The 23,407-nt window shown below is 43.4% G+C and overlaps 1 protein-coding gene across 4 annotated transcripts in view; it reads left to right on the top strand.

Moving 5' to 3' along the window:
• Nucleotides 1-23,407, top strand: part of Ablim3 (actin binding LIM protein family member 3) — a 113,303-nt gene that overhangs the window by 72,033 nt on the left and 17,863 nt on the right. For 3 of the 4 annotated variants that reach the window (XM_090331259.1, XM_090331256.1, XM_090331257.1), the window contains 4 exons: nt 1,828-1,915; nt 15,601-15,659; nt 18,933-19,004; nt 22,557-22,712. In XM_090331259.1, coding sequence (XP_090187385.1) covers nt 1,828-1,915; nt 15,601-15,659; nt 18,933-19,004; nt 22,557-22,712 — 375 coding nt within the window. The remainder of the gene's footprint in view (nt 1-1,827; nt 1,916-15,600; nt 15,660-18,932; nt 19,005-22,556; nt 22,713-23,407) is intronic. The other variant, XM_090331258.1, reaches the window with a different exon arrangement.

Raw genomic sequence — 23,407 nt, 5'->3', positions numbered from 1 at the left:
ATGATGACAAGGCGACTTCCTTATTGGTAGGAGTCATATAAACAACCAAAACTGAAAGAAAAAGAAAAGAAGGGAAGGGAAGATGGAAGGAAAGAGGAAAGGAAAGTTGCATTTTTTTTTCTTTTGTGAAAATCTAACCTTTTCACATTCGCCTTGGCTTTAGAATAAATTGTCTCTGGACAATCCCAACAACCTCACACCACAAACAAAATTAAAATTAAAAAGTTTACACAATTACAATTTTTGTTAAAGAATTTATTAACATCGATTTTTACATCATATTTCAAATGACATTTTAACAAGTATTCAAGAAGGGAATCTGTATACAATCACTGGCACCTAGTTTTTAGAACATAATCAAAATTAGGTTAAGGGTTTGTATATCATAAATACATATTAATCTAGGTAATAAAACATTATGTCTATAGAGTCATAGGTTTTTTATGTCTAAGTAGTTGCAAAATTACAATTTTTAAATTGGAACACATCAGCATCAGAAAATCCTCCACCTGCCCTAACATACAAAATACTCCTTCAGATCAATTCCCCTCAGCAATGAGAGATAAAAGTGGACAAAGGGAAAGTAACTAACCAAATCCAAGTCAGGCTGGGCTGGACTCAGGGTTGAGGCAACAATCAGATTAGAGATTCCCAGAAAGGCCTACCTGTCTAAGTGCCATATTTTGTACATGAGCCCTCAAATCCTGTTCTTCATATGACACTCTCAACTTTTGCCTTGTCTATGAGTCCCATATACTCAGTGTCACATAATTTGACTCACTTACATAGAAGAAAACTGGCGCAGCGTAACAAGAAAACTTGTATCACTTGCCATATTGCAAGTAACCCCAAAATGAATAGAGGTCTAGCTAGATTCTATCACTCCAAGCTTCTTGCCTATTCTTATTTTTTTTTTAATGGATTAAATCTGGTATGGTTACAAATGCTTGTAATTCCAGCACTCAGGAGGCAGAGGCAGTGCCTAGCAAATTCAAGGCCAGCTTGAACTATATTGAGACTCTCATAAAACCACTAAGGGCTGAGGATTAATGAAGCTCAGTAGGAGAGCATGCACAAGGCTCTAAGTTTGATCCACAATGCCTCCCCCCCAAAAAAATAATGAGAGGGGGGATGAAAGGAGAGAAAGAGAGATCAGCACATTTTGGATACATATTTCAGATATCCTTTATTCTTGATAAAAATCAGAAGGATCTGTCAAGAATCTTTGCGGGGAGAGGGGCAGAGTGGGGTTTGAACTCAGGGCCTCACATTCACTCAGCACGCTTGCTTAGCTGGCACTTTACCACTTGAGGCACATCTCAATACTGATTTTCACTGGCTACTTTAGAAATGGAGTCTCACAGGATTTTTTTCCTAGTCTGACTTTGGACTTTTTACTCTGGACCTCAGTCTCCCGTGTAGCTAGGATTGTAGTTGTGAGCCACTGGTACCTTGCAAGAATTTTGGTTTTCATTGATCCAATGATGTTAAATCCCAAGTTTATGTATCACTTTTAATAATTTCAGGTTCCACTAAGGGGTAAGGAACCCACACATGAGGGATTCTGGGAATTCTCAAAGCTACTTACCTCTCATATAGATATCTAAGGAAGTCCCCAAAGATGCCATCAGGTACATAGAAAAATTCCCAAGTTTCTTGACTAGACTTACATATGACACTGGATTTCCCTACCTTTTTGCAGGTTCCCAACCAATCAGAGTCACAAGGATACAAACACTAATATTCTCAGGAAATGTTCGCCCAGCTGAGCTCTACTGGACAAAAGCCCCAGGTCTGACATTTCATTTTACCTCTTGATTCCTGTAGGCAGGAGGGAAGCACTACCACCCCACCTGTGCCAGGTGTGTGCGCTGCCACCAGATGTTTACTGAAGGGGAAGAGATGTATCTCACAGGTAAGCAAAGCTGAACTCCTCTGTAAGGCACTCAGATCCACTCATGACCGGAAAGCAGATGCCATCTCCTTCCATTTCCTCATCATCTTTGCCATTGGCTTGCCCTCAGAATTGCGATTAATTTGACCCTCTCTGAGTAGATGGGGAAAGTTGCTGGTGTGACTAATATGAAGTGACATGAAATCTGCCTTCCATCCCAGCCCACCCTCTGCTGGGCTGGCTTGCTTCCCTGGCAGTGCTCTGAACAAACTCCCTTGACTCTGCCTAGAAGCAGAGTTGAGCTGTTCAGGGCCAAGGGGACAGAGAGCCTCAGAGGGAAGCTTGGGCTACAGAGTCTACAGCACCACAGCCCACATCCATCCTCTCATTCCTTCTCCCCAGCTTATGCATCAGGAGACCACTCAGGTCTCCCAGGGCACAGAGAGAGGAATGGAGGGCATCAATAATCCCAGAACGTGAACAAGAACTATTTCCCCCCTGCTGCTTCTTCTTCCCCTCTGCTTCCTCCCAGGGTCTAGCTCCTGTCCCAGGGTTCCTATAACAGCCACCTAAATAGTCTCCATCTTCCACCCAGCCTGAGCCTCATCCCTGTACATCACAGTGTTCTTGGCTTGGCCCTCTCTGTCCATCAGTTTAGGTTCAAAACAAACTCTTGCCAAGGGTGATGGCTCACACTTGTAATCCTAGATACTCAGGAGGATGAGATCTGAGCATAGCCATTCAGAGCCAGCCCAGGTACTAAAAAGTCTGTGAGACTCTTATCTCCAGTTAATTACTAGAAAACTGCAAGTGGTACTATGGCTCAAGGGGTAGGGCGGTTGGCTTGAACTGAAGAGCTCAGGGACAATGCCCAGGCCCAGAGTTCAAGTTCCACAATAGACCAAGAAAAAAAAAAACTAACCTCACTGGAAGGGCTTCTCACCAAGACCCCAGACACCCTTTCCAGCGTAGGCTGTCAAAGCCAACCTTGGATTCACATAGGCCTGGGACAACTATTTCTGGACCCCTTTCTCCTGGCCAGAGAAGGTTGCAGGCCTTAGCCAGTAACCACATGAATGCCAGCCACAATGGGGGTCGTGAAGGGGGGAAGGATGGAGTGGAAGAGTGCTAGGGAAGGCGCTCTGAGGACCAGCCAGGAGCTGAGATCCTGATGAACAAGTAAACTAGCAGGCATCTCAGTCAGTTTAGGCTGCTGAAACAAACTCATAGGTCAGATGCCTCATAAACTAACAAACAAACAAAACTTACTGCCCATCAGAGACTAAACCATCCACCATCGAGGTATCAGCAGGATTTGGACATGATTTCTCATACACATTACCCCCTTGCTGTGTCCTCACTTGCAAGACAGCCCTCCTGGGACCTATTTTTATAAGGACATGTCTCTTTCATGAAACTCTGCTCTTGTGACATAATCCTCTCCCCAAAGCCCTTGCCTACTAATTCAGTCACAAGGAAGCTAGGGTTTCAACATAAAGAACATCCATATCATAGCACCAGGACAAAGAGCAGAATAATGCAGGAAGGGGCACACCAACATTAGGGGACAGGATTTGTAAAACTCTAAGCTGAGTAAGAAATGCTAAATGTGTGAGACCCAGAGGTGCTGTGCAAATGAGGAGACGGGGAGGCAGGCTGGTGCAGTCCAAGTTAGGCTTTTTGGCAAGATGATTTCAGTCCCTGAGATAAACTCAAAAAAGCTCCTTCCTCTTATCTTTTGTATCCCTTTTTGGAAATTCTGTCATCCTAGACTCCTTCATCTGCTACATACTTCATACCACACTCCCTCCTCCCTGGGCCTACCAGCTCTTATTCGTACCTGATCCCCTCCAGTGTGTCTAAGAGTTTCTGGACTCCCTTGAAACCCCTTGCTCCTGACCTTGACCTTTCATCACTGACCATGGCCCCTACCTTCCCTCACCCATGGCTGAGCTTTGATGGTTAGCCCTGACTAGACAGTTGAAGAGTGTTTGGAGAAGATAATCAGCAACCATTCAGAGGGTGTGTGTCTCCCTAAGATGCCCACAACCTTGAGCTCCCTCCAGCTCTACTCCAGGTGCCTAGGTCAGAGCCTTTTGGAACAAAGCAGAGTCTGGCCTCTGGCCTCCTCTCTGGGGCTCTGTGTACCTTCCTTCCTAAGACCCAGGCCCTGCTGTCACCCAGTTCCCTCCCCTCGCCTCAGTGCTCTGGCCCCAAGTCTCCTGCTGTGGGAACTTGTATTTCAAGTCTCAGCTAAATGCATGTCTTCGTGGGCCCCATCCACTGTGGAAATCTGGTATTGATATTTGGGTTGAAAATTTGCAGAAATGTTCCTGTGGCCTTCTCTGATGAAACACACCTCCTAGTGTTAAACCTGCCTTCACATCCCCATTCCTGCCTGTGCATCAGTGGAATTATCCACACCTTCATCTTTCTGCCTCAATTCTCCATCCTCACCTTGCCCTGTTAGTACCTTTGACCCCAGTTTCCTCAAGTTGAGTCTACTGAATCCAGGCCTTACTGCTAACTAAATTTTTGATCTTGATCTTAACTATCTGAACCTTTAAAGCCCTAATCCATAAGACAGGTTGGTAACAGTCTCTGTAAAATACAAGCATAGTGCATTCCTGATTCATGAGAAACTCCCTGTGTGGTTGGTCTTGTGTGTTTGCTTTTTGGTATTTTGTTGTTGTTGGTTTGTGGCAGCATTAGGACTTGAACTCAGAGTCTGAGCCTCTCTGTCTCTTTGGCTTTTTGACTCAAGATTAGAACCACAACTCCACTCCTAGCTTTTTTTTTGCCAGTCCTGGCACTTGAACTCAGAGCCTGGGTACTGTCCTTCGGCTTTCTCAAGGTCAGCACTCTACCATTGGAGCCACAGTGCCACTTTTGACTTTTTTCTGTACTGAGGAGTCAAACCCAGGGCTCCGTGCATGCTAGGCAAGTACTCTACCACCAGGCAATGCTCCACTTCTAGCTTTTTGTTAGTTAATTGGGGATAAAAGTCTCAGGGACTTTCTTGCATGGGCTGATTTTGAACTGCAGTCCTCAGATCTCAGCCTCCTAAATAGCAAGGATTACAGGCATGAGACACAGGTACCCTGCTCCCTAAGTGTTTATTTAGTATGTCTTTTGAGTATGTGGTATGTGCCCAGTGCTGTTCTAACAAGTGAAGATACAGAGCGCATGTCAGTCAAGCCTTGTCCTTGGGGATCTCAGAGCCATGGATTCACATCTTGCCTCACCCAGCTTCACACAGATACTGAAGAGTTGTGTGTGGATGTCGAATGAACTGTTTTGTAATTGTGAGAGAGAAGGCACTCTCCAACCTTAGGCAGAAATGCCTCTGAGAGGTAGGAGATATTCTTGGGAGTAGAAAGGCCTGTCATCCTCTCATTAATTATACTCATCCTTCCTCTCCTGGCTCCTGGGAGAGTGGGTGTAATTGTAGCCTCCAAGGATGCTGAGTGATCATGCAATGAGAGGGCTGGGGCTGTGTGAGGCTACAGTCATGCTGAGTCCTGCTGTGGGTGTTTGTGGGGGAGGTAGCAGCCACGAGGGCTTTCAGCTAGCAGTGAGGACTGGGCCTGGAACATGTTTACAAGGCAGAAGTGCTGGGATTCCTGGGTTCAAATGTCAGAAGTTCCCTGCTGTCTGTTAAAGTGCCTTCTCCCTTTGCGGATCTCCCTTCTCTAATTAGACGAGAATATTGCTGTCTCACGTTGATCCCTTCTAGTAGAGGCCACACGATGTTCCAGGCCTTCTATTAAGAAGACACTGACATGAACCAAATAGAAGTTAAAACTTCAGGGGTCGGGAGTATGGTCTAGTTGTAGAATGCTTTCCTAGCATGCATGAAGCCTTGGGTTCAAGTCCTTGGTACCACATACACAGAAAAAAACAGTGGTACTATGACTCAAGCAGCAGACTGCTAGCCTTGAGCAGAAGGGCTCAAGGACAGTGCCCAGGCCCTGAGTTCAAGCAAGACAAGAAAGCAAGCAAGCAAGCAAGCAAGCAAAGAAGGAAGGAAGGAAGGAAGGAAGGAAGGAAGGAAGGAAGAAAGAAAGAAAGAAAGAAAGAAAGAAAGAAAGAAAGAAAGAAAGAAAGACAAACTTCAGTGGCTAACTTTAAAGTAATAAATTAGGTGGAAATAATAGGTGGAAATAATTAGGTGAAAACCTGGAATAAATTATGTTAAGTCAGACTCAAAGGAACAAAGGTAGCATGTTTTCTCTAATATTTGTTAGTTAGACCTAAATTATATAAACATGTAAAAACACATACAGTCATATGCACATATAAAAAACATATTGGCTGAAGAATGGGTTGGAATGGTGTAATTCCTTTGAACAGCTAACTTACAGCAAAACCAAATGAATACTAGGAAGCTGGAGCCAGGGCAGAGTGGATAAGTTCAGGGGCTTGGGCAGACAAACGGAGAACAGAAGGGTAGGCAAATGAAGTGATAATACTCAGTGTACATAGGTGACCGTGGAACCAAGTAATGTGAGGGACAATGGCAGAAGAGATGACACGGAGCACAATGCATTGTCCTCATAAACTGACATGTTGAATTGAAACACCTTTGTACCACTACTTAAAGATAATAATAACAGTAGTCATAATAATAGGACAAAGGGGCCTTGATCCAGTCTGGGAAACCTGGGGAGGCACCTTTGATAAAGGGACATTTCAAGCCAAGATCCTGAAGATGCATAGGAGATGGGAGAGTGCTGAGGGAGGGCGGATGTGGAGGAAATGAGAACAGCACGTACACAGTCCCCTGGTGGGAGGAGGAGGCATGATACATTAGAGGAACTGCAGCAGGGCTTCATAGCAGGTGCATAGAAAGTGCATGCACACACCACACCAACGTTATAAATACTAGAAAGAACGAATAACTACCTAAGTGCTGAGGACTTCACAAAACAATGCATGAAAGGTAGGGTAGTTGGGAACAGAGATAGAGAAAGACACTGTGTTTGGGTGCCTGCAAAGCTTGCCAACCCAGTTTGGCAGGCCCATATCTGGACGGTCTTGTACTGGGAAAGAGTCCTGAGGAGATTCTTTGATCTCTCTATTTGGGCTTTATTTGTGGTGTGAAGTCTTTCTGACCGACTTTGATTGGAAGAAGTCTGATCTGGCTGAAGAACTTCCAGGGCCCCAGGAGATGAGAACAAGTTTTCTTTTATTTGTTTTAAATTCTGTTGTGCATTCAGTCTTCAAGCTGTTTTTTGTAAAGATGCGCCAGACTTCTAATCTGTCTGTTATCCAAACCCTTCACTGAGGTTTCAACCAGGAAATTAGGACACTGATTTTTGTACAGCAAAATAATAGCTAAAATGCTGCAAGTTCAAGGCCAAACTTACACTGAAATCACAAAGATTACAGTTATAAGGCCAACTGGGATTTTTCTAAACTCCAAATTGGCTCATTAGAAAGGCTTTACTCTTGCTCTAAATGTGCCTGCACCCAGGAAAAGGTGGAGAGCAGACTTTCTCCCCTTCTGCCTATACCCTCCCAACCCCATTCCAAAACCCAAATCAGTAACTCCCCAACTCGTGGTATGTTTTTAAACTGTTCTTTGTTATCACTTGTATATTCAACTAAAGCCCACCATACAGAAAATCATTTATAAAGTCCTGGAACAAATATAACCGCTAATTAAAAAGTGTTATAACCGTATTATAAGTCTTACTGGCACCAGTGGTGGCTCAAGCTCAGATAATCAAGAAGCTGAGATCTAAGGATCATGGTTCAAAGCCAGCCTGGGCACAAAGTCTCTTATCTCTGATTAATCACCAAAAATCTGGAAGTGGATTCTGTGGTGCAAGTGGTAGAGTGGCAGCCTTGAGCAAAACAGCTTTTCAACAGTGCCTAGGCACTGAGTTCAATCCCCAGTACCAGTAGACAGGCAGGCACATGCGCGCGCACGCACACACACACACACACACACACACACACACACACACGCGCGGGGAAAAAATAAGTCCTTCCAACAATAAACATGATAAAATAATTATACTAATGGTAATAATAAAAAGCCATCCACTGATAGTGGTTAAGCATTTAATATTCGCTAGGTACTATATTAAGAGCTTGAATGTCATACCCAGTTTATCTCCCCCAGAAACCCTGTGAGTTAAAAAATATTAATATCTCATTTACAGAGGTCACATTGCTTGGACAAGGTGAGCAAGTCTGTCTTGCTGGGATTTCTTGAAAGCAGTTCTCTTTTATCTACTTCTCAATAGAGAACAGGCCACGTGTCATAGTTGGCCTTCTGCATTCTATGAATATCCTGAAAATTGTTTGCTCAACTTTGTCATGTAGGTGTGTTTCCTGAGAACGAAAATCTGTAGCTTTCATCCGATTTTCAGAAGTATCCATGGCCCAAAATAAAATGAGGAAAGAGCCTTAGTTCTCTGTTCATGTGAATCCACCACAGAACCCAGGGCTTGCTTGGCTAGTGCCACTAAAGCCAAGCTAAAGCCTGTTGTATAGCTCAGTCTATTTCAGACCATGACGCTATAGAACCTTGACATCAGGAGCTGTGTCATTAGGGTACAGCTGAGTATAACACGGGCACCCTACAGAGGCCTCCTTTATCCTCCAACAAGTAACTCACAAATGTGCACCGAGCTAAAAAATGCTCCAATTCAGGGCCTCCTATTGCTATGGTTTGGGGCACACCAGCCCCCCAGTCCTATCTACCAATATGTCCAAACCCCCTTTCTCAAGTACTGTTTGTCATATGGGTTGCTATCATTTCATAGTTTAGCATTATTACTTTAAATTGGATTTCTCTCCTGACAGCTTAGGTAGTAGGAGTAAGATTTTAAAACTTTCAATCTCATGTTTCCCCAATCCTACTACATAATTTTAGAGTCTTCCCAAGTTGATATTTCCTATTCTGACTGTACTGAACATATTTCATTTTAAATAGAGTACATTTTAATTTTTGATGAGCTACCTTTTTATTTTAGACTTCAGGATTATCAAACATGTTGAATCATACAGAAAATATTACAGTGCAGTATCTAAAGATTGTATTTCTAATGTCAGGATCCACCTGGCTCTTTTTCTGGCCACTATCAACTCAAGAAGATGTGGCCATTTTTCCTGACAATTACATGTCACATCTACTTCACCAGACAATTTGTCCACATTGGTCAGAATTAGGTCTAGAGTACAGAGTTCCCTGGTTTGCTTCCTCTATTTTCTGAGAAACAAAATCGCCTTCAGGGCAAGTGGAGAACTTGTCAGATGCTCTGGCTTTAGTGTGATGAGATGTTTCATTAGTCTGGACTTTTTAGGTGGCAGAAATCCAACTCAAAACACACTAAGAAGGGGACAGACTTGCAAAACTGAGAAGCATCTAAAAACAGCTGTATTGGTCGTCAGGTGACTCTTCTTCATGCATTTTTGTGGGTGCTGATCCTGAGGCCTTATCTCAGAGCCACAGTGCTGTCTCTGAACTCTTTTTGTTCAGGGCTAACACTCTACCACTTGAGCCACATCTCCACCTTCAGCTTTTATTTGGTGCTGAATTGGAGATGAGTCTCACAGACTTTGCTGCCTGGGCTGTCCTTCCAACCACAATCCTCAGATCTCAGCATTCTGAGTAGCTAGGGTTGCAGATGGGAGCCACCAGCACTTGACTTTGTGCTGTGTGTGTGTGTGTGTGTGTGTGTGTGTGTATGTGTGTGTGTGTGTGTGTGTGTGCCAGTGCCAGTACTGGGTCTTGAATTTAGGGTCTAGGCACTGTCCCTTAGCCTGTTCTGTCAAGGCTGGCTACTTGAGCCAAAGCTCTACTTGCAGCCTTTTGGTGATTCATTGGAAATAAGACTCTCATGGTCTTTGCTGCGTGAGCTGGCCTCAAACTGTGATCCTCAGATCTCAGCCTCCTGATGAGCTAGGATTACAGGTGTGAACCTAGTGCCTGGCTAGTCGTCATTATGATCTAATAACTGTCTCAGCTTTCCCATCCCCAGTTACCATTTCTTAGTGGTGGGCTGGTGGGACATTTCTGCTGAATGACTAACCATCTTGGTCCTACTTCTCTCCCTATCCTGCTGATACCCACCATGGCAATCAGCTTCATGGTAACAAAGCGCTTTTCCCCTTCCCCCTCTTCATAAAGACTCAAGCCACCATCTTCATACCAGCTCCAGGAAAACTGGTCTTTCTCATTTATCCTGAAGTGCCCTTTTCCCTGGACACAGGCCCAGTCCCAGAGGGGACACTGGCAGCCAAGCCGAGCAAGCTCCTGTTCAACGACTCCACCTTTGCAGTTAGCCCATCCTTCACTATCCCTGACCCTGCTCGCCCAATCCCTACTTCCAGGAGTCATGGAACAAGCCCTCCTCCCCTCCAACTCTCCGTGACTCCTTCTCCCTTACCCAAACTAGCGCCTACACACAGGTTATTTGGGATATGTGTGAGAGAGGAGATAAGCTAAATAACAATAATAATTACTAACACTTAGGCTAGATATTTTTATTGGTGATATGTATACACACACACACACACACACACACACACACACACATCACCTGCTGCCTGCTGCTTGGGCAAGACTGCCCAGGATGAGAGTAACATAAAATGAACTATTTTGAAAGCTACAAAGCCAGGTGCCACTAATGGCTCATGCCTGTCATCCTAGCTAGTCAGGAGGCTGAGACCTGAGAATACAGTTTGAAGCCCCGGGCAGGAACATGTGAAATTCTTATTCCAATTAATCACCAAACGGGAGAAATAGAGCTAAGTCTCAAGTAGTAGATTGCTAGCTAAAGGATATCGCTCAGGCCTTGAGTTTTAAGCCCTAGTACCGGCATCATCATCATCATCATCATCTACAATAATCAATAATTCTTAGTATATTTACAATATTGCACAACTACCACCTCTACATCCACCTTATACCCAAAGTAACCCTTTGCCCATTATGCAGTTGCTGTCTGCTTCTCCCTGTGTCCTCATTCTGGCAACTACTTATCTGCATTTTGTCTATAGATTTACCTGTTCAGGGTATTTCATGTAGATGGAATCATACAATGTGTTTCCCTTGGTGACTGGTTTCTATACCAAGTCCATGTGATAGCATCAATATGTTCTTTCTTCGATGGATGAATAATTTTCCATTGTATGGGCATACCACATCTGTTTGTGGGAATTTTTCAAGAAGCGATTCCAACATCCTAACCAATCTAAATCACAAGACCGGTGCCACTGTCATAGAAGCAGAGGCTGAACGACTTCCCCCAATCTGAAGAAGACACCCTGTTGGAGGAGAATTCCTAGGCTGGGATCTGAGGCCCGAAAACTCAAAACACTTGAATGGATGCGTGAGAAGGATTACAAGTTAGATATTTGGAGGGCCCATAGGGAAGGTTGCCACATCTTGCAGAGTCTAAAAGCACTCCAGTTCCAGAAGGTTTAAAATCACAGTGCAGACCAAATAGAACCTTCAGGCAGGCCACTTCCCCTCGCTGCTGTGTTTGTAACTCCCCACTGGGCTTTCTGGAAGATGAGAGTACAAGCTTCAGCTTTGGTATGTAAAAAATATCAAAATCACTGGAAAATGTAATGCCAAGGTCCAGCAGAGAATGGGTGTGTTCCCACACATTCAGTCAACAACAAGCTGCACGCATGGATCTGCTGTAACCAGTAAGATACTATGACCCACTGGCCCTGCAAAAGACGAAAGAGGCCCCCTGATAGCCAGCTGAAGAGAGGCCAGAGCTCTCACTCTGAGTCAGCTGTGTACATAGAAAGAGCTAATCCTTAGCACCAGGTTTCCAACTGCAAAACTTCCATTTGTAGATAAGGATCTCAGAGAACACGAGATAGGATGCCTGGAGCCAGGCACCTCATAAACATGTTGACTTCTGTATTCCTTCTTTCATAATATTCCAAAGCAAGACATCTGGAGGCCTACCTAATACTTAGCCCTCTGGTTTTCTCATTTAGAGTCACCTGGAAAGCCTTTGAATAGGATTGTCAAGCCCATCTCCAGGGAGTCAGTGTCAGTGGCCCTGAAGGCAGACCCAAGCCTCTGCATTTTTTCAGACTTTAAGATAGTCATTCAACAATGTCAGGCATTAACCAACCCCAATCTAAGTGAACTGTAGCTGTTGAATCAGAGTCTGATTGTCTCTGGACCCTGTTTAAAGGATCCAGCTGGCCTATTAGTGAACATCATATTCTTTTATTGATTTACTCAATGAGTATTTATTGAGAATCTTAAGTACCTGCCAATATCTCTACAGATTCATTGAGGAGACAGCTATGAATCCCTGTATTCCTAGAATTTATATTGTTGTTTGGTTTATTCGGGGGTCAGTAATTCTTTCCTTTCTAAAGAGAAACCTATTAAGGTGAGAAGAGTCTCAGGGATTGGGATAGCTGGTTAAAATCCTCGACTGTGCCTGCTGAGTGCTCAGGACCATCCACCCAGTGTGTACTTCCAGGAGTGCAGAGCTGTCTGTCCAGCAGATGGACAGAATATTCATCTTCCTCCCTTGGAACCTTTTCCCATTAGTTCTTGCTTTACTTGCAAAGTACATGGAAATCTTTTCCCACAGATATCTATGAAAAGAACCCAAAATCCAAAACTACTTTTTTTTTTTTTACCATTTCTGCTTAGTCTGCTCATGGTGAAGGAACTGCCTTCAGCCTATTTCTGAGTACCCTTATCCTGAATACCATCCTCCTCCAGCTGCTTTTTACCTGGTATTTTCTTAAAATGCAATGGTAATGCTGGGCACTGGTAGCTCACTTCTGTAATTCAAGTTACTTAAGAGACTGAGATCTGAGGATGGCAGTTGAAAGCCAGCCCAGGCCATTCTTATCTCCAACCAATCAGTAAAAAAGCCAGAAATGGAACTGTATCTCAAGTGGTAAAGTGCTAGTATTGAACAAAAAAAGCTAAGGGACAATGCCCAGGACCTGAGTGGAGTTCAAGCCCTAGTACCAACACACACACACACACACACACACACACACACACACACACGCGTGCGTGCGCACATGCGCACAATCATAGAATCCAACCAGTCATACTACTCAGGAGACCGACATCTGAGGAACCTGATTCAAAGTCTGTGAGACTCCAGTTAACCACCAGAAAACTGGAAGCAGTACTGTGGCTCAAAGTGGTAGAAAGCTCAGAGACAGTACCTAGGCTCTGAGTTCAAGCCCCACAATCAACAAATAATAAATGTAAAAAAATCACCTTATTATATTTTCTTGCCTTTATTTACCTAAGGTCACTGCTAACTATCAGCAAATTCTTTTTTGATCTTCTTTTATTTGTATGATTGCACTGCCAATATTTTTTTATTTCTAGTTAACTTTTTCTTTATAGTGTTTGATCCTCCCCGTGATAAATAAATCCATAAATAGATTCCATATACAAAAGACTGAAGTAATGGCCATTTGTGTCTTAGTTTTATTTCAGATAAGTTCAATGTCATCAAGTCAAAAAGTAAGCGACTATTGAGCCTGACCCTCACCACACACGCATACCTTTTACATCATTTCCCACTATGAGAACTTCTGCCCTCTGCACCTTTCCTCCACTCCTTTCACCTAATCTTACGACCTTCTCAGACTTCTGTGTTGGCCTCATCCATTTCCTACAGTGACCTAGGACATGTGTTTCCTGCCACATAGTCATAAACAACTCCTAGTAGATTCAGGAGTAACTCAAAGAGGAACCGGAAATGCTCTCCAACTCCCAAAAGAAACTCAGCTTAGTTGGCAGTAGACACACCCTGTGATTGCCTGTTCAAGCCACAGACCCAGAGTCCCTCTACTGGATGCTAGGAACCATTGCATTTTACTTAGGAAGGCATTAAACTGCTGAATAGAGAATAGCCAGGAATATCACCAGAAAAGAATCAAAGATTCCTACTTCACAAAAGACAAAATTGGACCTAGGTTAAAAATCATAGCCAAGCACTGGTGTCTCATGCCTGTAATCCTACTTATTCAGGAAACAGAGATCTGAGGATCACAATTCTAAGCCAGCCCATGCAGATAAGTCTTATCTCCAATTAACTTGCTAAAAGCCAGAAAGTCAAGGTGTGACTCAAGTGGTAGAGTGGCAGTCTTGAGCAAAAAAGCCAAAAGAGAATGTAAAGCACAAAGCCATGCATATCTTAGACTTTGCATCAAAAATGTAAAAATCTAGCCAGGTACTGGTGACTCACACCTGTCATTCTAGTTACTCAGGAAGCTGAGATCGGAAGATCTCAGTTAGAAGCCAGACTGGCCAAGAAAGACAAACTACTCAGAAAGAAACCAGAAGTGGCACTGTAGCTCAGGTTTAGCCTTGAGCAAAAGAAGCTCAGGGACAGCATTCAGGCCCTGAGTTCAAGACCTTCAAAATAATCTCCAAGACCTTCCAAGTCCCACCTCATTAAAATTCAGTTGAAGAACCTGAGACCTGGAGAGAGGATGTATTCAGGTAGAACAGAGACAAAAACCCAGAACTCTATGCCTGGAACAGATCAATGTTCTTCTCTGCTTTGGGGTCTAATTATTTGACCTTACATCGCTCCCTGTCCCTGAGCAAGGATTCCAGACCTAGGGGCTCCAGGAAATGAACCATACTGGGCAACATATCCTAGAAACAAAGTCAGACAAACAAATGCCATCTGGGGAATCAGGAATCTAGCCATTTGTTGGTGTCTTTCCTTTTAGGGCGTATTAAAAGAGGATTGGCTCCAGAGGGATAATATGTTCCTGTTTTTCCTTCTAATCCAGGACACCTGTCCCATCAGTGGGGAATGTGCAATATCTGGAGCTTCTTACCATGTGACTAGCCAGCTGTTGCTCATACCTTTCCAAATTGGCCTCACGCTGGGGCAGGCCAACTGGACACCCACTCACAATAAAAATTGGTGTTGCTTTAACAACACAAATATACTATATTTGAAGAGTCTGAAGTCTCTGGGGAATTAGAAGGTCAAGACAATACTCTTAGGCAAAATATACATTGCTTAAGAACATGTAACTCCCCCTTAAATGAAGTAGTTCTGATAAGCTATATGTCTGCATAAGTCTGAAGAGAAAGGAAGTCTGGAGTTTACTGTTGTCTGTCATTTTCTTTCAACCCCCACTGTCACTCATTCATTCAAGAAATATTTCTTCACCACCTGCTATATTCACTCAGGGCTGCTAATCACACGCTCATCCATTCGCCCCACTAACATGTATAGCTCTCCTCTAAGACCGAAGCCCCACACCAGTGCTGTGTGAAGTAGAGCCATGGGTAATGCTCAGTTCCTGCCTAGAAAGAACTCTTGATGTAGTTGGGGTAGGAAAGCCACAAACTACTGGGACTTAACGCTGTGTGTATGAAGAGAGGTATAGAGTGTGCTATGGAACCAAGAGGAGAGAGAAGTCACCATGCCCTGGCAGGTAAGAAACTTGGCAGGGGATGTCTCCTGAGACCTGAACTTTGATAAGTAGTTAGGATTTGGCCACATAGAAAGGGTGTGTGAGCCGTCAGACTGGCATGCCAATGGCTCTTCAGGACACAGGGAGCTAAGAAATACAGGGATTTCTTACTGGTTGGTGTGCGGGGTACATAATATACCTCCCAAGGAGGAAAAGGAAGCAGAGCTGGGATGGGAAAATATTCAAAAGGCTGGTACACTTGAAAAATCTGAGCCTTTGTTGTTTTTCTGGCCCCTTAGGTTCAGAAGTGTGGCACCCCATCTGCAAACAAGCAGCTCGGGCCGAGAAAAAGCTAAAGGTAAGCAAGCTAGTGATGATATCAAACCCCAGTCCTGTGTGGCCAGCTTTAGCTGCCAGCTGGGGGAGCTCATCAGTATCCTTAGTGTACCCACTCTCCAGTGTGTGCCTTCTTTCCTTGGGTTCTAACTGAGAATGTTTCCTTGTCTCCTGGGGTTTTGAGGAGATAAAAATGTTAGTCCACTGTCTGTGTGTGAGGTCTTCAGTAGGTCTGAGGCAGGTAAGGTTATAACCTTACCAAAACTGACTAAGATGATAGCCTATCTGAGATGTTCATGCCATGGCTTTCCTTAACCTATTAAGATTGTCGCCAGGATTGACAGCTGCCAGAGATCTTCACAGCCACTGTGTGATTTGATTCCTCCAGTCCCCAGAGGTAGATGGAGCAATTTTATCTCCATCTTGCCTGAAAGAAAAACTAAATCTAAAGAGAATGGTGATTTTGCTGTAGCAGTGCAGCCAGACAGAAACGAAGCAACATCCCCAGGCACAGACTTAGACCAGCTGAGGCCCTGATCCTTCTCTGAATGACTGTACTCTGATAAACACTGGGAAGGCCTGTGAATCCAGGCCCCAGACTCTGTAGAAAGGAGTAGAGCTACCTAGGTGTAGAAAAAGCCTGTAGAAAGCCCCTGGGGTTTTTAGATTGTGCTGGAAACTCTGTATAGTTTGTTGAGTGCAGGGAACAGCCCTTGATCTCCAGTGAGCTTTTACATCCTGGTCCCTGGTTATCGACTTGGCTCCTTGAGACTTTATTACATTAGACTAGTCGCTCAACTAAAAACATAAAGGCACAATATCTGTTCAACTATTAAATATGTCTCCCTTGCCATTTCAACCACTTAATGTAAGTTTGATGTACAAGCTGCACTACCGATGTCTAATGCTTTGTTTGGGGTTTTTTTTGAGTCATGCATAAATGTTTTTCACTGTTTCTTCCAAAGCCTATGCTATTTAAGATACAAAAAGACCCAATATCCATCTCTTTAGAGGCAGCTCCCAAATTTGAGTTATTCTTTATGGCCCTGATGCTTTTTTTAATCTGACTACCATCTCCTCAAGTCAACTCACTACTTTTTACTTAACATAAAATGTAATATTATAATACCAAACAGAAACTAGAAATGTTTGCTATAACTAGAAGGCAATCATAGAATTCATTCAATGAAATAGTTATCAAGAATTTTTTTACACAAGTCTCAAAGTTGGTGTAATTTTTTAATATAAAACTTCAGATTCTGAAACCTTTTATAAAACTTATTTTATGTATATATATGTCCATTAGCCTACAAATATTCTTTGAGAAAGACAGACAGACTGGCAGATCTTTAAAATTCTAGTTAATGTTACCAATACTCTCCTTAATTTAAAAGTAGGCAAGGACAGGCTGGCAGTTTAGCCTAGTGGTACAGTGCTTGCCTACCATGTACGAAGACCCAGGTTCAATTCCTCAGTACCACACACATAGAAAAAAAAAAGGCAGAAGTGGTGCTGAGGCTCAAGTGGTAGAACTCTAGCCTTGGGAAAGCCCAAGGACAGTGCCCAGTCCCTAAGTTCAAGGCCCAGGACTGGCAAAAAATAAAAATAAAAAAATAAATAAAAGTAGGCAAGGGAGGAAACTTAGTAAGGGGAATTAAGGCAGTTGTTGAAATGTATTTGCACCAAATTAAGTGTTCTCTTCTACTTAATCGGGAAAGTTTGGAATAAAACATTGAATTTTACTCTCTCATTTTATGGCTCAGAATCTACCTATGTTTGTCTTCCTAGAGCCACCACAAGTTCAAAATCCAAAGTTTGGCCAAACAGTAGCTCTAGTCTATAATTCTAGCTGTTCCAGAGATCTGCGATCTGAGCAAGCCCAGGAAGATAAATCTCCAAGACTATTATCTCTAATTAGCCACTAAAAGCGCTGGAAGTAAAAGTGTGGCCTAAGTGATATAGCACCGGCCTTCAATGAAAAAGCTAGAGAACAGTGCCCAGGTCTTGAGTTGAAACACAAATACAGAAGGAAAAAGAAAGAAGAAGAAAAAAACCCAAAGTTTGGGAAATTGCTCTGTAGCTGCACTTAGAATGCTTGACACTGTAGCATGAGAGGTCTGAGAGAGAACTGAGTAATCCAATTCACATCGGGAATCTAAGATCTCTCAAGTCACGAATTTGCCTAGTGGTCCTCTGGAATCCCAGTCTGACTTTTTCCACCATGGCACACCGTATGCAATTGCTCTGAGCTTGACATTGGACTGTCGCACTGGCAATTGTTGTTGACTTAAGTTGATGTCAGTTTGCCAAGGATACGCTGCCAAGAATCAACATAGTATATAATTACAGGAAGTGTCATCTATGCTTGAATTTTAAATAAACTACCAATAAGTATATGCTAAGCAATTTTATGCATTTAAAGTAAACATATTATGAATTGGAATAACCCAAAAGTTTCATGAGCAACTTCCTATTATAAATTTATACAAATGAAATTCACATTCTAAATCAGGTACTGGTGGCTCATACTTGAATCCTAGCTGCCCAGCAGGCTGAGATTGTGGTTTGAAGCCAGCCTGGACAAGAATGTCTGGGAGACTCTTATCTCCAGTGAACCAACAGAAAACCCGTGGTGCTATGGTTCAAAGTAGTAGAGCACTAGCACTGAGTGAAAAAAGACTCAAAGATAGCACGCAGGCCTTGAATCTGAGTCCCATGACTGACAAAAAAATATATATATATATAATATATATATATTCTGTCCAGCAACCTGAAGTTCTGTGCATTAGACCTTAGTTTAAAATAGAAAATTAACTCAAATTAAATGACATTAATTTCTCATTGACAGAAAATCCAGGAAAACATTATAATTTGCAGAAATAAATTGACTGAACAATGTAAGGGAATCCTCATACTTTAACCTTTTGAATTTTCAGGCAAGAAGCGTCCATCAAATTCCAACAGACTATTTCAAAGAGAAATGTTGCATTGCATCCGACATTTCAAATCCCTAGGGTTTTTTTTTTTTAATGTCAAAAGTTTCCATAGAGATAGAGGGAAGAATCATAAATTGACCTTGGGTAATAACTTGACATGCTTTACAATGATATTCAATGCTCAAATAAATGTATGAAAAAAAATCTTTTCTAAAAACTAAAAAGCTAAAAGAAAGGCCAGAAGTAGCCAGAGAGGTGTTCACAGGAACTCTGATGTGTCCCAAAAGAGCTGCCTTCTGCCCCTCCCATTAACCCTAGGGCACAGCTTCTCACCTCTTCTGTCTTTGTCTTTCCCACAGCATAGACGGACGTCTGAGACTTCCATCTCTCCCCCTGGATCCAGCATTGGGTCACCCAACCGAGTCATCTGTGTACGTATCACTTTTAACAACCACGGGGCCTTTTTTTTTTTCTTACTCCTGATCTAAGAATGAAAAGACTGTCAAGTGTGCATCCAACTGCTGTTTATTGTGTGCCTCTGGTGAGCTACACCCTGTGCCAGGCCCGGAGAAGACAGAGGTACAGCGATGGCATGAACCCTGTCTTCAAGCACACAATCACGCAAACTAGACATTAAAAGGATTTCTCCAGATCCATGGAGTACTGAAAAGGAAGTTCAATTGCAAGAGCCCTTGTTGTCTTCATAAGGCAGGGCCTTCTTTCCTATTCCTTAACTGAGACAAGGGCAAGGTAACACTGAGAATCAAAGAGTGGGAGAACACTGCTTGAGCAGTAGTGGTGTGTGATAAAGGAGCAGGAAGGAGAAGGAAGCAAGTCAAAGGAGGTGGCGGTGGCAGGCAGCGCTGGGAAACATTGACATAAGCATTACATAGCACTGTAACTCAGCGTGCACTCCTCTAGCCTTTCCGAAGTCGAGGAGCCGAGCATGCCAAAAACATGGGAATGAGAGCAGGGAACAGAGAAGCTCTAGGTACAATCTCCAAATCAACCAGTCCAGATTGGGTCCTGACACCAAGGCTAAGTCATAACTACAAATCCACACCAAGTTTCCTATTTGATCCCTGGCTAATGCCCACTGATGGCACTATTTCCTTCTGTCTCTTCCTTTAGTCAGATAAAAAAAAAACAGACACAGAATTTATCAACTGCAGCTTTAATAGGAGTCAGTGTTACCATGTGGCTTTCGTAGAAGACAAGCCACTTTCTTCTTTCTTCGTTTTGTGGTTCTGTGGATTAAATCCAGAGCTCCATGCAGCTAAGATAGAAACTGAGCAACTGAATTGCATTCCCTCATCCCCAGCACAGGACAGGCAACTCTGCTCACAGGCTGCATTCACTGGAGGTCCCTGTCCATAGAGGAGGGAAAGCAGGAAAACCGCCCCCTCCCATCACTATAAATTGGCCCAGGCTATAGCAGGATGAGTGGGCTTAGTGGCGGGCTCTGTGCTGTGAGCAGGATATTGGTGATTATGAGCATGTCTCCAGAAGGAAGTGAGTAGACTATGAATATTCAGAATGCTGTTGCTCTAGAATGCCATTGTCCATTTATCACTAACTGCTGTCCCATGCTACAGAGGAGCCTCGTTAGCAGGTGAGATGTCAGGCCTGCTGCTAACCCATCTGAGAGGGCTGGTAAAGCCCTCTAGGGTTGCCCCGTTCCATCTCAGATGAACAGGAACCACTCAGGGCACTTGTGTTCCTGGCTTCCAGCTACGAAGGGTCTGTAAACACTGAGGTCAGTTACCCCATATCCCAGCCTTCCCTTCCATACTCTTCTCTGACCTTTTCCAGTGCCTGGGGTACAGCACTGCCACACACCTGTCAGATAATCCATGATTATGTCAGATCATCCTATATATGGCTCCCAACTTGGCAAAAGAAATCCACCTTATAGAAACAAAATAACAGAAAGGTTGACTGTTGGCTTAATTTTCATAATTTCATATCTGCGGTTTAATTTTAAAACAGAATCATTGGTGAATTCTTGCATGGGCATGTTTGTTCAAACTTTCTTTCATTCACACTGACTTCTAGAATCATCTTCTGATGACTTGACAGCAGCCAACCCACATGTCTTTCTTCCTTCCTGGACACCACCAATCAGTCAATGGGCCTCTAGACCTAAGGTTCTCATGAGGATTAGAATACAGTGCCAAGGTGTCTAACTGTACATTGAGATGACTTTGTAAGATGCCAAAGCGCTGTCAAGGTCAAGATGAGCATCCAGGACAGAAGGCACCACTTAGGTCGGCAAATCAGCAAGTGAACTTCTCAATAAGATTCCTTTCACATACATACCCCAAAATTTATAGCGATATGGATGTGTGTACCAGAAAGGCTCTGGCGTGAGTTGATGGTAAATTTCAAAGAGTTCAACAGAGGAGGGTTTCGTGAAGGGCTAAAAAGACTTCTGAAGGATAGGCAGGAACCAGGGTGGGGACTGCAGCACTGAGGGAGTAGGGCCACCCCATCCCAAACCTAGAAGTAAGAGTATTGTCAAAGCTAGCATAGAAGAACAGCCATAGAAGAACAGCCACTAGACAGAAGTCAGACCCAGCAGAAAAAGTATACGGGGAATAAGTATATCAGCTTTCCATTCATTCAGCCTTCAAAAGAGAACATGAGAATGCACCTCAGGGCTTAGATCTAGTAGATTTAGAGAAGATAGAAAATGAACAGTACTGTGTCCAGACAGCAGTGACATGGGTAGGAAGGACAGAATAATGAAAGAGCTATGGGAAGTTTTAAAGTACTCAAGCTTATAAGTACTTATAAAAGCTCCTTTCCAAGAAGTGATTGGATCCTGATGCTTTACCAGCTCTACTGGCTCTGGGAGAATGTTTTAAGGATAATGCACACTACTTGAATTCTATACCCAGTGGCCTGTGTCTTAATATACTGTACCCCAAATGATGATAGTAACCACAGAGACACTTCCTGGTTGACCATCAAGGATGGCAGATGATGGAGGAAACAGCTGGAGGACATACATATGGAAAAGACATGGCTTCAGAGACTGTGAGATGCCAAGGGGAGCTACCTTCTAATCCAGCAGCTTTAGAACTCAAGTCAAGTCAGCATTCAAGGCTCATTTCCATTTTCTTTTTTCTTGGTTGGTCTTGGGGCTTGAACTCTGGGCTTGGGCATTCATTGTCCCTGAGCTCTTCAGCTCAATACTGGTGCTCTACAGTACCACGTCCCCATTTCCATGTTCTGTCAGTATGTAACCCTCTAACAGGGGAAGTCGGTGAACTTTCTGACCAGGAAACCTAGGAGAAGCCACTGGAGAGGGAAGGCTTTCACGTAGAACCATGTAGGTTCCAGTTCTGGAGCTGACTACTTAATGGCTGTATGTGAACTTGGGCAAGTTAATTGATTTCTCTGTGGGTTTATTTCTTTATTCAAAACAATGATAATGCTATGAAGAGTTGTAAAGTGTGTAGATGAAATGAATTCATCTAGATAAGACCTAAAGACAGAGCTTGGTTCCTCACAGGTACTCATCAAGTACTGGCTGGTGTTTTACTATCATGACTTTTTTTTCTTTAGGCTCTTATTCTATACAGAACCTGGGACTGATAGGTAAAGTCATGCCATAGTGAGTGTCCATGTTGTGAAGTTTACACTGGATTCAAAGCTAGTACACATTATGGAACCTTTTGATCTTCATTCTTCTCATCTGAAAATGAGAATGATATTGACACTTCACAGAGGCACTATGACATTTTGAATAAATTGTCCCTCCAGAGCAGGACATGTGATAAACAATATGTTGGGATGGATGGCCTCTGAGAGCTAGCTTTTTCTAACCATCTATGACTCTTACATCCAAGCCTAATATATTGCTTACGATAGGAACTGGAGAAGCTTGTTCTTTCTGTACCTTGTTTTTATTTCCTGTCTCCTTTCTCATTTCCCTCTTACCTTTCTACTTCTTTCCTATCCATTTCCCTCTCCCCCAGGCTAAAGTGGATAATGAGATCCTTAATTACAAAGACCTGGCAGCTCTCCCCAAGGTTAAGTCCATCTACGAGGTGCAACGCCCCGACCTCATTTCCTACGAGCCTCATTCCAGATACACGTCCGACGAGATGCTGGAGAGATGTGGCTATGGAGAGGTATCACGTCTTGCCCTCTCTGGGACTGCTGGTGGAACCAAAGATTCATACAGCTCTGGCCCACTTCAGGACAGATGGCTTAGTACACACACACACACACACACACACACACACACACACACGCACTAGTTTTGTCTTTATTAACAGTGAGACATTGAACTTGTATTTCTACCATTTCGACATGGGTAGCAAAGTCCTCTGGACAGAACCACCCCTTATTCTTCCCAGTCCCCACTTCTTCCTATTACACCCAACACGGAAGCCAAGAGCCTGCAACCATTTAGCACTTAAGCCATTGTTTTTCTCCCAGTGAAGAAGTTTTTTGCTTACACTCAGTCCTTGGCTCTTTCCCTGCCAGGCTCAATAGCTATTGAACTTAATCCCTAGTTAGGCATGCTCTCTTGGTTTTGTGCCTGCTCTTAAACTCCTAGGCTCGGAGCAAAAGACACATTTCTAAAGACTCAGCCATCAGATGGTTTTAGGAGCATGTGGTTGCTAGACAAGAGGCCAGCATAGGGTGGCCTCTGCAGGGGAGGTCTTAGTGTTCATGTCCCAGATTTCTCACCTCATCCTAGAGCCTCTGGAGGAAAAGGAGCCTGCCCTGTTGCCGAATCCTACTAACGTGTGTCCTTAACAATCCCTAGCTCACTAAAAAGATTTCATACCATTTGGTATGAAAGCCCCAATGCTGAGGC

Source organism: Megascapheus bottae, chromosome 4 (assembly GCF_031878675.1).
Source record: "Megascapheus bottae isolate mThoBot1 chromosome 4, mThoBot2.hap1, whole genome shotgun sequence".
Taxonomy (NCBI): domain Eukaryota; kingdom Metazoa; phylum Chordata; class Mammalia; order Rodentia; family Geomyidae; genus Megascapheus; species Megascapheus bottae.
Note: the sequence above shows the minus strand (reverse complement) of the source record. Positions and strands in the feature narration are given on the sequence as shown.